Source organism: Acipenser ruthenus, chromosome 29, assembly GCF_902713425.1.
Source record: "Acipenser ruthenus chromosome 29, fAciRut3.2 maternal haplotype, whole genome shotgun sequence".
Taxonomy (NCBI): Eukaryota; Metazoa; Chordata; class Actinopteri; order Acipenseriformes; family Acipenseridae; genus Acipenser; species Acipenser ruthenus.
The window spans coordinates 18,344,538-18,359,269 of NC_081217.1; the positions used below are offsets into that span (position 1 = coordinate 18,344,538).

At 41.7% G+C, this 14,732-nt stretch overlaps 1 protein-coding gene across 5 annotated transcripts in view; it reads right to left on the reverse strand.

Annotated features, from left to right (window-relative positions):
• The window catches only part of LOC117430576 (SLIT-ROBO Rho GTPase-activating protein 2-like), an 81,592-nt gene that overhangs the window by 11,461 nt on the left and 55,399 nt on the right, over positions 1–14,732 (reverse strand). For all 5 annotated transcript variants that reach the window (XM_059003929.1, XM_059003927.1, XM_059003928.1 and 2 more), the window contains exons 6-17: positions 14,322–14,537; positions 14,050–14,178; positions 11,624–11,845; positions 10,113–10,214; positions 9,353–9,550; positions 7,703–7,787; positions 5,162–5,189; positions 4,630–4,660; positions 1,607–1,667; positions 1,264–1,341; positions 425–559; positions 201–306 (exon numbers count right to left, since the gene is read on the reverse strand). In XM_059003929.1, the coding sequence (XP_058859912.1) occupies positions 201–306; positions 425–559; positions 1,264–1,341; positions 1,607–1,667; positions 4,630–4,660; positions 5,162–5,189; positions 7,703–7,787; positions 9,353–9,550; positions 10,113–10,214; positions 11,624–11,845; positions 14,050–14,178; positions 14,322–14,537 (1,391 nt within the window). The remainder of the gene's footprint in view (positions 1–200; positions 307–424; positions 560–1,263; positions 1,342–1,606; positions 1,668–4,629; positions 4,661–5,161; positions 5,190–7,702; positions 7,788–9,352; positions 9,551–10,112; positions 10,215–11,623; positions 11,846–14,049; positions 14,179–14,321; positions 14,538–14,732) is intronic.

The following is a 14,732-nucleotide window of genomic DNA, read 5'->3' on the forward strand; positions in this document are numbered from 1 at the left end:
CATCGGGCTATTCATAAATGCTTGGCAAATAAGAGCAATGATATTACTGTCTAACATCTTCCCACTCTATCTCTCCTGTGTCCTTGAACACTGAAATCAGATGCTATACTACTTCACTGCAGCTTTTAGTGGTCAGCGTTTCTGACTCACTATGCAAAACAAGGCACAGGACATCTGCATTAACAGGATAATGAACGTACTGGCTGAGGAACGCAAACAGGTATCTCATGATGATCAGGGTGTGTTTGGGCAGCAGCAGCAGGACCTTCCGGATGTGCAGAGCTCTCTCCTGGAGGTTCTCCATCGCTGTGAACCAAAAAAACAAGCAAGGCAGGTCAGCCACATGGGATACAAAGCACACCTTTCTGTGGGGGATGTGCACAGGAACACACTGCGGGTATTCCACAGGGAAAGGGATACTCACACACTCCGGCAATGAGGTCCTGAAAGACTTCCTTGGGAAAGAGCGTGTTCTCCAGGCCTCGGAAGTAGAGCTTGAGCACTCCTGCGATGGAGTCCATGTCGTGGTCATTCTGGTCTCCTGCAAGCGGATCCTCGCCTGGGACAGGCAGAGAGGAGAGTGACGACGTTTGCAAACAGGGAGACCTACCTACAGTACCCACACCTATCTGTCAGTCCATCCATCCATCCATCCAGGTACCAACCCTTATAAAAGGTTTACCATGGTATTTCTATACAGTACTTACCCTACTTTTCCCTATGGTTACACTATGCATTTCCCATAGCTTACCATGTTTATTAATATGCTTTACCATACCTTGCTATTCTTTGCTTATCTATGCCCTCACTATGCTTTATTACACTGTGCTATTCTTTTACTATGGACATTTTTATAAGGGGAGTAGCAGTGAGACAGCAACACAAGGTCATTAGCTGTGGGTGTCTATCTAGCCATCTTTTAATTCTTGGTGACTGATGAGAGTTTCTAATACATAGCTGGTCCAGGAAAGCAAGTCCATTACATGCTTTCTCATTTGTTTCCGTAACTGTTGGAATTAGCTGCGATTCCAGTTCGTTACCAGCCGGTCAATGTAAAGCATGATGGAAATGTGTTGCACAGGCAGCTTCTCTACATTCAGCTGAATATGAATATAAATCTCTCTCTATCTCTTTCTCTCTCTCATGCCTAGAGGGAGAAACTAGCAGTGCAATGTCCTTCATTTATACCAACAGCAACATCCAGGGAAAGGGATAGGTACCGCGTTGAATTGATTAAGCAAAAGAGGAGAAAATAACCCTCACCTCTCTCAAACGAGTTCTTAATGTCATTGACCTCCACTTGTGATCCAGACACTCTGAAAATGCCTTCATGCTGCAGGCCTTGAGCAAAAGAAAAGTTCATTACATTCGTTATTCTCAGTTTGCACATTATTACTCTGAGCAAACATAAAGAACATGTTTAAAAAAGCAAGTAACGCTGACACAGAACCTATACAGCAGAAGAGAGAGAGAGAGAGAGAGAGAGAGAGAGAGAGAGAGAGAAAGAGAGAGAGAGAGAGAAAGAGAGAGAGAGAGAGAGAGCGAAGGAGAGATTGTAAAATAGAGGTATGAATTTAGAAAAAAAAAGCCATGAAAATTAACCTACCATGTCGGCTGATGAATCTTATACAGCTTTCAACCATCAGGGGAATAACTTGGCTTGCATCCTACATGAACAGAAAAATAAGTCAAAAACTGGAATTCTCCTGGTATTTGGCTCTCATTCTACTGTATATATGATCAACAGCTATTCAGCCTCTTTATAACACACAAGCGCCAGGGGTTATACACACATATATATATATATATATATATATATATATATATATATATCCACACACACACACGTCGGTCACTGCACTTCAAAATCCCTTCACGCTTACTGTACCATGGTAATGTGCACTGGGGTATAAGCCAACAGCCTACGGTTGCTAGGATACCGTTTCGTTATGTTGTTTCTTGACTAGGCACAGCGGTGGAACTGAAGCCTGAGGTCAGATTTTAAAAGGCAGCCAGAATCCTTCAAATCTCAATGATTTTGTAATTTTTTTTTTTTAATTATTAAACCCTCAAAACAGATTTGGTCGGTGACATTTCATTTTGTATCTTTCAGCGTTTAAAAGAATGATAGCAAATACTAAAGGATACTTACAATATAATCATTTATACAGAATCAATGCATGTTAACCCTTTGCTGTCCAGTGTCCCATATATTTGCTTTGACAATGAGAAAATTAAATAGGTATGGGAACATATCCAGGGCAGAATTTTTTTTTATTTTAATTTATTTATTTAAATTTAGTGGTCGCCAATTATTTTTATTGTTTTCTCCCCAATTTAGTAGTGTCCAATTATTTTTAGGCTCAGCCCACCGCTACCACCCCTGCGCTGACTCGGGAGGGGCGAAGATGAACGCACGCTGTCTTCCGAAGCGTGTGCTGTCAGCCGCCCGCTTTTTTACACACTGCAGACTCACCATGCAGCAACCCAGAGCTACAGCGGCGGAGGACAGCGTAGCCCTGGGCAGCTTACAGGCAAGCCCGCAGGCGCCCGGCCAGACTACAGGGGTCGCTGGTGCGTGGTGAGCCGAGGACACCCTGGCCGACTGGGTAGTAGCATTGCATGCACTCCGCTGCCTTTCCACTGCCTTGCAATATCATTCAATGCATTCAGGTACCCATTACTTGTCTCTTTTCTTTACACTGGACTACAAGTACCAGAATGCACTGCAGTGTGATTTTTAAAGCCTGAACGGCTCCAAAACGTCCTGGTGCCCAGTATAAAATCGTTATTTTTTTTTACTAAAGCAACAAGCAAATGAACAAGCTTTCCTTCTCTAAGTGATGTATCACATATTAGAGTTCTGTCCTGGTATCGTAAAAGATGAATATGCATAGACACTGGTTAACAGAGGAAAGTTAACAAATGAGAAACGGTTGGACATTTTTAATTTTCACCGTGCCAACTCCGCAGGGCACTGTTAAGTTTCCAAGTTTGTGACATGAAGCACAGCTTGAACAACATCCTGTCCACTGAGCAAAAAGACTGCTACTGAGCAGATGGGTTCAATCCCCTGCCTTCCTGCACCCTACAGCTGTGGCCAAATCATTAGGGACAACACAATAAACTGTCCATTAGAGACTGACAACGAACTGAACAAAGACTGGCATCTTTAACTTATTTAATATTATTATACAAATCAAGTAAAAACCACTGTTTTAACTAATGAAATCAGCATCTTATATGGAAATAGGTCATACAAAAATGGACCTAGACCATTAGACCAGTTTGCCTTGTTGTTGACCGAGTTAAGGTTCCAAAGGGAAAATTGTAACTACAACCAACTGACTTGTACCTAGAGTGCATGCAATTATATTAAAAACCACACTCTTAGGATAGTAGGGTACACAGAATGCTTTCTGTTTCTCTCCTCGCAAAGAAATTCATGAGATGAAGCCACACAACGAGAAAGGAACTTCGTGGGTCACAGCTTGGAATAGTGCAAGTGGCTGAGAACACTGCAGACAATGACTGACAGCACGCTGAAGGACGCAGAGGAGAAAAGAAAACAAAGGCTATCATTGTAACAAGATATAGAGGAGATATTTTTGTTTTGTTTTCTGTATTCCTTGTTTTCCCACCTTGGGGGAACGGGACCCCCTGTTAGGAACGGAAGCGTTCACAAATAAATGGGATTCAGTTAACATCTGGCTTCTGGATGGAGGGGGGTATACCCTTTAAAACAGCTTCCCAACCTCACGGGTTTATGAGTTAGGCATGCTGCCCTTAAACTTATATGTACAACTGTAGACGTGAACTAGTATTCCAGAACAGCAGGGGGCAGTGCTAGCACTGCTGCCACTTGTGTTTGCAGGCAGGGTGCATATTGGTGTGTGTGTGTGTGTGTGTGTGTGTGTGTGTGTGTGTGTGTGTGTGTGTGTGTATGTGTAGTAAAATGGATTACCGGGCAACATTTAAACCACAGTCATGTTCTTTTTTCAGTAAAAGGGTAGGCATTCTAAAAATACATTTATAACAGATGATAATTACAGGGCATCAAAGCCAAGACAAGGCACAATCCCTTTGGGGTCAGAATTACTGTACAATAACGTTTCTTATAAATAAATAAATAAAACAAAATGTCACTTTAACGTCTATTTCAGCGGTTTGTTTGGGTGTGTGCGCACGTCTTTTATAGATTCTGTGCCTTACATGAACCCCTATATACATTTTCTCCATGCTTAAAAACATCAGTTATACAGTCTGACAGTTCAAGATTAGTTTTAGATTCAAAATGGATTATTTCGTAAAAAGCATTTATTTACCATAACATGTTTTGAAGGTATTGTGGGTTTTTTTTTTGTGTGTTCTGAATGTCAAAATGATCCTTTTAGCATCTATTTCCAATGCAGTTTGAATAGGAATGAATGAATGCTTTTTGAATCCAAACGATTCGGACTTGGTAATATTCTCATGCATCAGATCTGGCTAAAAAGCATCGTCAATTCAGGCTTTTGATCTGCAGAGAACTGTTTGAAACGGCATTGTACGCCGATGTACACAGGCTGATAACCAGTGTCTATTTCTTGCTGTTGCACCCCTGCCTCCTTTTAGTAAAGTGCAAATTACCTGCTTCCGCACAGATGAGTTCCTCCTTCCACTAATAAAAAGAAAAAAGAAATAGATTCGGATTACACAAGGTCAAACGAACGAGTGCATCGTATTTATACAAAGTGTTAGACCCTCCCCCCCCCCCCCCCTCCATGACAGAACTAGGACGATCACATTTAACAACTTCAGCTATACAATGATCACGAAAATGAGTGAGAAGTTAGTGCCAAAGGCAACACACAAATTTTATCTGTTAGTGAAAACCCCTTCCTAATCCCCAGTCCAGCATTCCACTGGAAAACATTCCATCTCAAACATTGAACGTTCTACCTGAGCACTTCAAAAGGTTCCACAAGTCACAGGCATTCGCCAAAAAAAAAAAAAAATAATAACAATAATAGAAATTGAACTTGATGAGGGTTAGAATGGAAAACATTGCTATTTAAGCAGCATTGGGAAGTAAAAGACTAATTTACAAACAAAATAGACAATTAACCCAGGGCTTCCCCTTTGGAAATGTGTGCAAGTTTCCTTCCTCCGACACACCTACCTGGCAAGGGAGCAATCAGTCCTTTGGCCTACAGGGAGACAGCGAGAGAGGGAGAGAGAGAAATACAACGGTTAGTCCATCTGATCGGCAGAGTGGAGGAAATGCCTGTTTCTAACCAAGTGTCCCATCCCCTGACACCCTTCCTGCCGGCCTGACGACCGACCGACCGAACGTCCAGAGATCCGCCCGCCCACGAGCAGCTGCATCCCAGCGAGGAACTCACATTCCCATCTGAACACCACATTTACGCTTTGATTTATATCTGCACAATATGCTAGAGACCCTGTAAAGACACAGGGGTCAGTCCAATGGATGCAGACAGCTGTGGATCTTAAACATAATCATTTATAAAATAGGAACTTTGAGTGATTAAAATATGATTTATTTTTACGAACTGAAATAAAAGTAAAGAGACGAAGGTACACGGTTGGATGTTTGATTTTCATAACCTTGGATCCGTTATAAAATATTTAAACAGCTGCATTATTTAGATTTGCCTGAGTTTTGACCATTACAGTCATAAAGTCCCAGTCTCTCCAAACGGGACACTAGAGCCTCACCCAGTCTACCAAGACTCAACATTCCTATTTTCCAGGCAATGCCAATAGCGTGTGCAGCTAAATGGGATTTTTTCTTAATACTGTAATTATGCAATTTAAAAAAAAAAAGGGGGGGGGGGGGGGGGGTGCAGACTGGACTCCAGCTGCAGCATAAAAGCCGTTCTAAATACTGAGGTGTAAATTATGAGTTGGAGAAGCAGAACACACAACGGTTTAAGTGGGCAACTCAAAATATTCCACGCATGAGGCAACGCCATGTGACTTCAATCACTGGCATTCTGTCAATGCTGCAGAATAGCCTTCTCCAGCGCGCGCTGGATCTAATACAAAGTCTGAAAACAAATTGCTAGGTACTAGTTTCTTACATTTCTTACGTTTTAATCTCCGATCTGAACATGGATATGGAGGAGAGGCCTCAGATATCCCTCAGGAGAGAATTCCAAAATAAAGGGGCTATATGACTAAACACCCCAGCATCAAATCTAATATGACTAGGAGGGACCACAAGGAGATCAGCCTCAGCAGAACAAAGGCTTTGGCTGGGCGTGTATCTTAGAACCAACTCTGCAAGATAGGGAGGAGCAAGACCATGCAGAGATTTAAAAGTTAGAAGTATTCTGAATTCTGTTCACTGAGCTACCAGCAGGCAATGGAGCGGAGACAGCACAGGAGTGATGTGGTGATGAGCCTTAACCAGAGCTAAGACGTGCAGCTGAAGTTTCTACGAGTTGCAGATGATTTAGAGTCTCATGTGGAAGACCAGCCAGTAATGCATTGCAAGTAGTCCAGTCTTGAAGTCACAAAAGCATGAATCAGACACTCAGCTTACGTTACGTTTAAAAAAGGGCGGATTCATGCAGATCCTCAGATGAAAAAAACAACACCTTATATCCTGAACATGTGCTACAAAGTTTAATGAGAGATCAAAAGAGGACCCCAGGATTTCTCACTGCCAAACTCAAAAGGGCAGTGCGGTTTCCAATAGTGACGGATGTTAAAGTCATGGTTAGAAGGAGTTGTCTGGGCCCCAACAGCATTGGCTCAGTCTCATTTACATTTAATTGTAGGAAACTTTTACTCATCCATAGCTGAATTTCAGACACACCTTTTCAAGGAGTCCAGGGAGTCAGGCGTAGAAGGTTTTACAGCGAAGTAAAGCTGTGTGTCATCAGCATACAAATGAAAGCACGTTATGCCGTTGAATAATAGCCCCCAGAGGTAACAGAACAGGGCCAAGAATAGAAACCTGTGGTTCTCCAGAGATCACCTTGCACCTTTTCAAAGTAGAGTCCCAAAACAAACCAACCGCCCACGATATGTCAAACAAGATCGGATTGTATTATTTAGAAGCATTAACCTTAATACAAAAATGAAGGAGTCATTTCTTTACTTTTCCCACATTCATATTTCGTGTCATAAGTTCAATGTTTTACATGGCATAGTTCTTACTGTAAAGTGTTGAGAAGATTGTTCATAAATAGTACATAGATACCCACATTTCCTAAATGGTAACATTATCAATGTGAACTTGGAGTGTTTTGCATCGTAGTAGGGTCTCAGGATACCGCTGGGTGTGACACTGATAGCAAAATGTGGTTCTTCAAAATGACTGTTTTCAAAAGATCGAGTTTTAGAATCACATATCCAGTATGAGGCTGGGGACTCAAACCAATCCCTGCCACTAAATTCTTCAATCAGACCTGGTTATAAACAAGTCCAGTGCAGTTTAATAAGACACCTGCCTCCCTGCTAAAAGGGTACCACTGTACAATCAATCAATTACTTCCATTCAGCACTAGGGAACCACAGTGCGAAACCCCATTACTACGTTAATTTTATTGAATGCTTTCATTACACATGGTAGAGTGAAGGAATTAACATACGGTCTGACCCAGCCGCAAACCAAATAAAAATGATTTGTATAGACTAATGGGATCCCAAAAGCACAGTCCCACGCCCCGCCTCCCCTGAAAGCACTCACTCTCCCCCAGTGTCTTCTCAATCAGGTCGTGTTTGGCTTGGAGTTTGGTGATCAGGTTCCTGCCTTCTAGGTACTCCTTCAGTTTCTGAAATAAAAATGAATAAATAAATAAAACAGGAGGTAGCAGCGAACCTAAAGTTGTTCATAACTCCTGGCAGGTCAACATATTTAAGGTTGTAGAGCTTCTGTTTTTGTTGTTTTACTGCAGCCAACAGATATTGAAATGTGTACTTAAATAAAGTTAGCTAAAAAGCACCCCCTCCCCTAAACTGATTCATCATGGACAGCTGTATTATTATTATTATTATTATTATTATTATTATTATTATTATTATTATTATTATTATTATTATTATTAATAAAGGGAAACTATTTATTAAAAAAGGAAAGGTCACCAATCTAGTTTCCCCTCAATTTTTCTTGTATTTTTTCACAAATAATTCAGGCAACTGACACCGCTATTAAAAATACATTTAAGATTAATTTCTTTCAGATTCCAGAAAGAAGAATCCACAGGGCTCAGTTATAGAGCCGTTTATCTCTCAGTGCTGAGGAATTTCCAGCTGTAGTTGTTCTCCTGTGAGACATGTCAGTGCTTTCTCTCCTGTGTTTGTGTGTCTGTGCGTCTCTGCGTGTGTCTGTGTGTCTCTGCGGCCCAAGTCTGTTCGCTTTCTGTGTCCTGACAGTTCAGCTGGAAACAAACCTGCCCCACCCCCACCCCCACCACCACCCCCACCGCCACCCCCCTCCTGCCCCCTGCCCTCTGTTACCAGTTCAGTGGAGCACACTCCCAGCTGTCATATTTTCCCACAATTAGAATAAATTACAGTCTGATAACAGGACGTGATGAATTGATCTTTCGCACAGGGCTCGTACCTTAATTTAACCCTTACAGTCAGCAGGCAAAAGACTAACACACTCGAAACCACAACCGTCCTGCCAAATACCAACGAAGAAATGAGATACAAATGGCACTGCAACTGCCTTTCTACAACCCCTTTACTGTTCTATGAGGTTTGTAATCATTCCAAGTGTTTCAGGGTTCTTCTGCTCCAACACAGAGTTATATTACATGGATTTCAGCTTTCTTTAAGTGCCGGGGACTGAACATCCGTCCTCATTCCATTCAAATCATGACATAGCCAGGTAGAGGCAGATTCAGAGAAACAATAGAGCCCAGAACCACACCGAATGGGAGCAAACATCATTAAACAGTACTGGAAATATAACAAGCAATTCAAATGCCATTTGCAGTTATTTACAGTACTCTAATGTTTCCCCATTGCCAATCTTTCAGCCTCGTCTTCATTTGTATCCCTGTTGTAAAGCACTGCAGCCTAGGCAATGAAATGCATGCTACAGGCAGACTTGTAGTGGCAACAAGTGGTTGCTAATACCAGTAAGGTCTGGGCCTCCCTGCGCCAGGAACCTAACATTAAACCACTGAAACACACCATCAGTCCGGAAGTCTGGCTTTGTTCTGAACAGACAACTGTGTCACGGTCCAATGACGGCTGGAGGTCAGGGGGCTTATTTCAAAGGGCTTGGTTCTTTTGGCGGTGCAGTGTGTGTGTGTGTGTGTGTGTGTGTGTGTGTGTGGGGGTGGATGTGTGGATGTGGATGTGTGTGCGTTCACGCTCGCTCACTCACCGTGAAGTAGAACTGCTCAGTCTCCTGCTGGTTCGCTCTCCTCTTGGCGATGCTGGGTTTGCTCATGAAGGTCTCCGACACGGTGGATTTGACCGACTCCATGGAGTTGCTGTACTGGAAGCAGTCAGACACGTCGAAGTCCTCGATCGTCACAATGTCCTGGATGGTCTGCAGGGTCGCCTCCATGGTCTTCTTCACCTTCGAGGATCAGAGAGAAAAAAAAAAAAAAACTTTTTACCTCCCCCCTCCACTCACTCCTCAAAAGGTTACTGAAGCTAATGATTCATAATGATCCTACTGAAGTTAACAATGCCAGTCTACTATTGGTTAGAATTATAAATATCCTTTGAAAAGTGGTACATTTGCACAATAAACCTGCAGATTATTGTCCTTTTCTAAAGCATTATATTTACTACCATGGTTTATGCAAACCTACTTGTAATTTGGCTGACTGAGCTTTAGCATGGTTAAATGTGGCTTACTCTTTCAATGCTATACCACTAAACGTTTATAAGGGTATTGTTGGTAGTGTTGATTGACTCCAGCATGATGCATCCATTCATTTATTTACTGGAAACGTATTTATATCTATACCTTTTTATTGTGCAACGTATCAAAACCAGGTGCCACTAGTGATGATGCCCAACAAAGAGGAGCTGTTGCATTGCTTAGTATACAGCATGCATTTTAAGCTAGCAATTAAAAAGACTTTGCTAAAAAATTAAAAAAAAATAAGGACATGTCTTTGTGATGAACAGACCTCCTCGTTTTCAATGTTGAGTGTGGAGAGCCGGGACTGCAGCTGTTGACACCTCTGGAGCAGCTCGCCCTGCACGGGCTGCTGAGCGCACATGTACCCCACCTGTGAAAACAGATCGACTTTCAGTGAACCTGCACCCCAACACATCATTCACAACCTTCTACCTTCTACCCAGACAGGACTTCTTGTGAGTTCCAACCAAATCCGCTGTTCATAAGGTCCACATTCTTATCGTAGTCCTGAGTTTTGACTCATTAGTATTAACCCCGGGGTGTTTGCATGAGTACGACTAACCCGTTGCACATCTAATGCTGAACCCACTTGCATTTTAACTCACCACAATAAACTACCGTAGTACCATTCTGATTCAGGCTAGATCAAAAAAGTGTACAGTTATCAGAATACGTGTATCCCAAAACAGTAAAACTAATTTGCAGCAGTATGTGTTGCCCTGGGTGCAATCGTCATTTACAGATTTTTCTGAGCATACAAAACAAATGGCATTCTTGAAAAGCACATCTGGATTTCTTTGTCCGGAGGCAGAAGAGCAGAGACGGGGGAATACTGTAATATTAATAACACCCCGTGCATTTTGGACCATTTGATTTGTTGTTCCATTCAGAGAACGCTCCGGGGAAGTCAACCTCTGTGTTCTTTGCTGCGTATTCTCTAAAGAACGCTTCAACCCGTACTGTGTGAAATCTTCCCTGGAGATAAAGTGGGACGATTCTGATATGCAGCTATTAGTCCTGCTTGTAAAGAAGCATTACATTTTAAATTCCTCAACTGCAGTGCGTCTGGAACCAGTATGATTCAGAATCCCTGCTAAGTGACAATCGTGATACACTTTACTGTTAAAAGCAGAAGAACTTGAAATCAGGGAGGTACATATTATAATTATCCAACTTGTAAGTGTCTTTTAAAGTTGTTAGCATTTAGCAACCTCACTGTTTGAGCAATTACTACGTTTGAACTTGTGAAACGATATACAGTAAACTTTCCTGTAATTATTACATACCTTTAAGGCAGAAGTGGTTATGATTTGAAGCTATAAAAATACTTAAGCCATTTCAAAAGCCAAAACCAATATAACAAATGCATTACAAAAAAAAAAAAAAGAAAATAATTGCCATGGTTCTTATTGTGCAACCAAATCGGTAAGGGTTGGTTTCATTATAATTCAACAAAATGTAGCAGATTATAAATCAATTAAAGTTTGCATGTACTATATGGGTGTGTGTGTGTGTGTGTCTATATATATGTTATATACAGTATATGGATGGATGGATGGATGAATGAATGTATGCATGCATGCATGCATGCATGTATATATGTGTGAGTGAGTGAGTGTATGTATGTATGTCTGCGTGTGTGTGCGCGCATGTACAGTTATGGCCAAAAGTTTTGCATCACCCTATAGAATTAAGTCAAATGAAACCTGCTGAATAATGTTACGTTCACACATTTAATTAAATACCGCTTTGTAGTTTTCCATACACTGACAAACTCACCGTGTCGCCCATGTGGGACTGGAAGTCGAACCTCATGGGGGGGCAGAAGACGCTGTTGTACATCTCCATGAGCCGCTGCTTGTCGCTGTTGGCCTCCAGGTTCTCAGCAGCGTTGTCGATGGTCTCCAGGCCCTCGTGCTTCGACTGCGCCAGGTTGAACTCCGCAGAGAGGTAGGTCCGCAGAGCGCGGTTCAGACTGGCGTGATAGCCCAGGTCACAGCACTGCAACGAGCACAACAGCGCGTCAGGATCACGCACAAGCTCACGCAGACACACACACACACACAGCTTAGAACACAGCCATCGTGTGCAGCCACAGCAACCCCCCCAGCACCCTGAAACAACATTCCAACAACTTATGTAATGTAATGTAATGCTGCCTTCATTCAGCCCATTTCATTCTTAATCCTACAGCTGATACCCTTTCTATAGGCCAGCAGAATATCTGGAAGGATTGGTTTCATTGTAATTCGACAAGAGCTTTCAAAAATATTGCAGGGTATAAATGTATACAAGTTTTCATGTATGTATGAATGTATGGTAATACTCTTGATTAGGGCAATACTAAAACAGAAGTTGAAAGACTGCATTTTCTTTAATGAAGCTACTCTTTGTGCTTTGATCTTTTTCAGTGTGATTGATTTGCTTGGAACAAAAGTTCCAATACAATAACAAAAGTTATTGTATTTCTTGCTCTTATTGTATTACTTGTATTGTAACGCTTGAAATGTTTTTGCTTACGATTGTAAGTCGCCCTGGATAAGGGCGTCTGCTAAGAAATAAATAATAATAACATCTTATTTGTAAGCATGTGCATTTCCAGCCCATGAAAGGAATCATTCATATTTCATAGAAAGGCACTGCTGGAGAATTCCTGGTAAGATGTTAATAATGCAACGGCCCAATTTCTCTCTAGAGACTGACATTAAGGTGATTCAAAAAGAACAATTTAAATGAAGAGATGACATGGCTCGTTAAACAAGACCATGCTAGTACCGAGAATGCAGCGGGACTGTAGAGAGCGGAACTGAAGCAGCTGCAGAACACGTGAGATTGTGGGTTTGCATTTTATTTTAAAAAGCCCACATTGCTAGCTTTATTTTGAATCACGTTTTTATTTCATTAGCTTATTTTATACCAAATATAGCACCCTCATTTGCGCTGTACTTGTATGACTGATTCTGCTTAATAAAATAATTGGAATATTGAGTAGTATTGTTGATTCCCAAGAAATAAGTTGTGAAAATTCCACACCACATTTCATTTTGAGAGTGGGTTAAACAATTGTTGCCTCATCGTATCCTCTTCCCTTATGGATACTTCCACAGAGTCTCTTCATTGCTCCAACGGACGTAAGTGGAGGATGGACAGAGGTTTTGCTCAGACATAACGCAGAGAAATTGCATGGGAGTATAGTTATACACATTTAAACATAGTACTTTACAATAAAGTCCTTTTGACACTTGTTTGGAAAGCTATTTGCAAGTATATTCTGAAATACCGTAGAGCAGCTGTAACCACCTGAATTCACAAGCCCACGATGCAGTTTATCAAACATTTGTAGTTATAGTTTTAAACAGTAACTTAGTAAATACAATCTGTATGATACTATACAAACACATTTAGATCCATGCATGACTAGCATTATGCAAACTTTTAGGGGCGACGGAGAAAAAAGTGGGGTTAACTGCAACATCAATCTGATAAGAAAAATACTGCAAACAAAAAAATGTACTTTCCTGCTGCCATCTTTGGACCATGGTAACTTACGTACTCCCATGTGGCTTTAGGTAAGGCACTTGGGTGAGCTAATTAACATTTTCATGAGAAACTCGTGTTTCCATGTGTAAGTGGGCATTGATTTCATGAGCATTTCCTTGATTCTCATGGGTAAATGAGACTTTCCTGTTATAACAGTGCGACTGTTTTTTTGGGGCATTTTTAAGGGATTTTCCTGCCAACATTCACACGCATTGCCAATTCACACGAGACAAACCACTCATGTAAAACCAGCCCATTGTGATTCACTAAGCCAGAACTTGGGTGGTGCGCAATTGTGGAGAACCGCAATCCATGATTTTGTGCAACACTGAGAATACTGGCCTTTTTAAAAAAAGAAATAAGAAGTGAAACTACTTTTCTAACTAATTCCTTTCAGAAGATGTTTTTTGGTTTGTTTTGAGCGGATTCAATGGAGTCAGTTGTGGTGATCAGAGTGCAGTTTCACTGTACATGTAGCTGGGGTGGGGTGTGTGTGTGTGTGTGTGAGCGAGTGAGTGCATGCAATACCTTTCTGCATGTGTTTGAATACTTGAATCTCTCTTTGGTCACAACTAAACACACAATAAAAAGATATCATCTCAAGCTCTGGCAACTGGGTTGTAACTGGTTAAAAACACAAGACAAAAAAGTGATTTGTGCCTCACATCAATAAGATCGGAGATATCGTGGATGTAGTATTTGAAGACACAGCAGTTTGTTGCCTCCAGAGCTAGCAGGTACTCATTCCTGGCTTTGATTGCCTTCAGCTTGTTTTCAGTGTATTTGGCTTGGCGCTGAAGAGAGGAGAGAAAAAAAGTGGTGGAGGTGATTACTGTAACCACGACTAGAGGCAGAACCCACCCAGTAAACCCAATGAAACTCATGGCAACTGTTTGAGCAGTTGTTGGTGCCACTGGTCCCCCTCCCAGGCCCTCACCTTCTCCTTCATCTTCTCGATCTTCTTGACGGAGCTGCGGCGCACATGCTTCTCATCGATCTTAATGTTGGTGAGGGCGTCGGGTGAGCGCGGGGTCTGCTTGTCCTCCTGGCGCACCGAGCGGCTGATCTGCTTCTCCTCCTGCTTCTCAGCCTCCTTCAGCTTGCTCTCCGCGTTCACGCTGTCTGTGTTGTACATGTGGTACGTCTTCATCACCTAAGAACACAACGAGACGCAGTTCCAATTGCATTGCACCTTTCATTAGGACCGTCTTGTCTTAAACTTAGAAATACATAATATAGCATAACATAGAAACTTCAACAGCAGGTCTTTTTCAATGTCTTCAATGAGGAAGAGTTTTTAATCATATCAGGGGTGGATCTCTTGATTAAGCGTGCACGTGCTGATTTT